The following is a 2,668-nucleotide window of genomic DNA, read 5'->3' as shown; positions in this document are numbered from 1 at the left end:
AGAGAGAGAAGAAGGCTACCAGGACTACCGTGTTCTTCTTCTCCTTCATGCGGGTCTCGTCGATCCTGTAGATGTCAACAGGGATGGCTCCACGTCGTGGCCCTGTTCATCACTGACGCCATGCGCAGGCGTCGTCTGTCGGTCATGGCGTCTCATTCCGTCCCGGTGGGCGTCGTGGTGAACTGACACGCCTGTCAGCGTTCGTACGAGGGTTAGGCAGAACAGCATCGGCATGCCCGATGTTGTTCTTGATGTGAATCCTCAGGTATGGCCCGTCATGGCCATGGGTTACATCGGGGCATGCTGGTCTCTTTCTTGGTGTTAGAGTTTTAACCCAGGGCCATACGCTTGGACCTGGAGTGGTTGGCGGCGGTATGGGTCCCCGTCAGGCGAGACGAAGCCCGCACCTAAGAGGTCGGGCGAGGTGGAGCTCGTGGCCTTGGGGTCGGGCGAGGCGCAGCACAAACCCAAGGGTCAGGCGAGGCGGAGCCCGCGGTCTCAGGGTTGGGCGAGGCGGAGCCCGCCCCCAGAGGTCGGGCGAGGCGAAGGTCGTGGCCTCGGTGTCGGGCGAGGCGGAGCCCGCAGCCAAGGGGTCGGGCGAGACGGAGATCGTGGCCTCGAGGTCAGGCGAGGCGGAGCCCGCCCCCAAAGGTCGGGCGAGACGGAGATCGCGGCCTCGGGGTCGGGCGAGGCAGAGCCCGCGCACCTGGGGTCGGTTGGAGCTATAGTCGTGCTCTTGACTGCTCGGATGAATCAATGTTGATAACCATTAGCTCCTCCTCTTCGGGTACCCTAGTATTAGTCCCCGACAAACGCGTTCCTACTGGTTTTTTTTTACCGTCCAATGGAACCAATCAGACATCCGGATGCCAGTAATTCCGCACATTATTTTTGGGAGGGAGCCGCACAACCATGCCTACAAAGCACTGAGAAGCAATGTTTGGTCCTCTCTTTCATGTGCCCCTAATAAAAATAAAAAATGAGTGAAAAATGAATATAAATTAAGCTGATCGAGATTTTTCACGCCAAATAAAACGGTTGAATATTCTTTAACCAAAGTTGCTTGATGCTGTGATTTTTTGGGTAAAAACATGCAGCGTTTTTTATACATACGGTCCCACGTAATTCTAGACTTGTGGGCCAACGCCTATTTCCTCCCATGTTGGAATATGATCCATTAGCCCATCCCACCTCGCCTGTGATCCCATCCCACACCCACCCGTCCAAGCTTCTCGTCACAGCCGCCGCGAGCGAGACATGCTCCGGCGCGCCGCCACTACGGCTACGCTCAACGACCACGCGGCGGCGTGGTTCCGTCGCCTCACCCGTAGGCCGGTGACGCTTCCGCCCGCGCATCTCGGGCGCCACTACCGTCCGCAGGCCCAACTCCAACCCCCACGCGCCGTGGTGTCGGCGCCGCCGCTCCCGCGCCTGCTGTGTGGCGCGCGGGGCTACAGCTACAGGCGCATGGCGCGGCGCATCCCGATCGCGAGACCCGACGAGTACTCCAGCTCCGACGGCGAGGCGGAGGACCCGGACGCGCGCGAGGCCGCCGGGGAGATCACGGAGCCGGTCGGCGGCGAGGGCGCGGAGGGCGACGACGACTCGGAGGGCAGCGAGGTGGAGGGGTTCATGCTAGACTTGGGCTCCTTGTCCGGCTCCGGCGACGAGGAGGGCACGGAAGAGGGAGGAAAGTAGCGAGGCGGGATTTCGCTGTGGGGTAGCTGGCGAATCGAGCTTCGTCTGTGGGAAGAAGGGACGCTCGCCAGGTGCTCGTGGAAATGCCAGTAAAGCGTCGCGTCTGATTGTGTATTTAGCCTGGTGCTAGGGCAGGCGGAAAGGTTTAAGTTACGATGATTGTGTTTTTTTATATATTTGATATTGAGTTTACCAACGATTTCAACTGGCACTTGATGAAATAGTATTTCCTTTATTTTTACTAGTACTAGACTATCCGGTGCACCGATGCCATGTTCCGTGTTTCAGTAATCAGTAGCCTCTAGCGAAGAGAAGTTTGTAACGTCACATATCGAAACAATTGCTAGTTAGACGCTCTCGGTGTGAAGGCGACCCCAAGGGGATGAACACGGCTAGTGATTAGTGAAGCGCTGCTCTTCTCAAACGAAGCACCGTTTTCAACATTAGCTTTCAACACCGGAAGGTTTTCATCTGACATCTGTATATGATGGAAGATACGTATTCCAGTCTGAGTTCATTGAGTTTGTTTGCTGGAATTCTGCGGAATTTGGCTGATGGCCGAGAGACGCCCTTGCGCTGGGGCCGAGCTGCGTGCGAGCCGTGCGTACCGAAGGGCCCAGCAGGCTGTGGTGGAGGCGCGCCCCTCCCAGCAACCGCGTGATCTCTTCTTGCGCCACGCGGCAGCCATCGAATGCATGGGCACTGGGAAGGGAGTTTGGACCCAGGGTCCATCCAATTTTGTGCGTGTCACCTGCAGATCCTAGCTGGATGGTTTTCAGGGCCAGATCTCTACCTTTGCTACACGTAGCTGCAACGGACTTTCCTACCCATTTACTAAATGAGCCAATGATAAGGAGATTGTCCTGCTTCATTCTGAAGGTGAGAGTGTATCTTTTTTCAGTTATGGCAATATCGAGCTTTCGAGTCGCGTGGTTTTCGTTCAGAATGAGAAAGAGCTTAACATTTGTGT

General features: G+C 56.5%; 1 protein-coding gene across 1 annotated transcript; it reads left to right on the top strand.

Annotated features, from left to right (window-relative positions):
• Positions 1-1,197: 1,197 nt before the first annotated feature.
• LOC136458479 (uncharacterized) lies at positions 1,198-1,933 on the top strand. The gene has a single exon (XM_066458420.1). The coding sequence runs from the start codon at positions 1,258-1,260 to the stop codon at positions 1,696-1,698; it is 441 nt and encodes a 146-aa protein (XP_066314517.1). The 5' UTR covers positions 1,198-1,257; the 3' UTR covers positions 1,699-1,933.
• Positions 1,934-2,668: the final 735 nt, after the last annotated feature.

The sequence above is a fragment of the Miscanthus floridulus genome, chromosome 6 (assembly GCF_019320115.1).
Source record: "Miscanthus floridulus cultivar M001 chromosome 6, ASM1932011v1, whole genome shotgun sequence".
Classification (NCBI taxonomy): domain Eukaryota; kingdom Viridiplantae; phylum Streptophyta; class Magnoliopsida; order Poales; family Poaceae; genus Miscanthus; species Miscanthus floridulus.
This window is presented reverse-complemented; position numbering and strand designations above follow the sequence as displayed.

Excerpts from the sequence above, each read along its gene's own strand:
- LOC136458479 (XM_066458420.1), top strand. The coding sequence starts at position 1,258 with ATGCTCCGGCGCGCCGCCACTACGGCTACGCTCAACGACCACGCGGCG.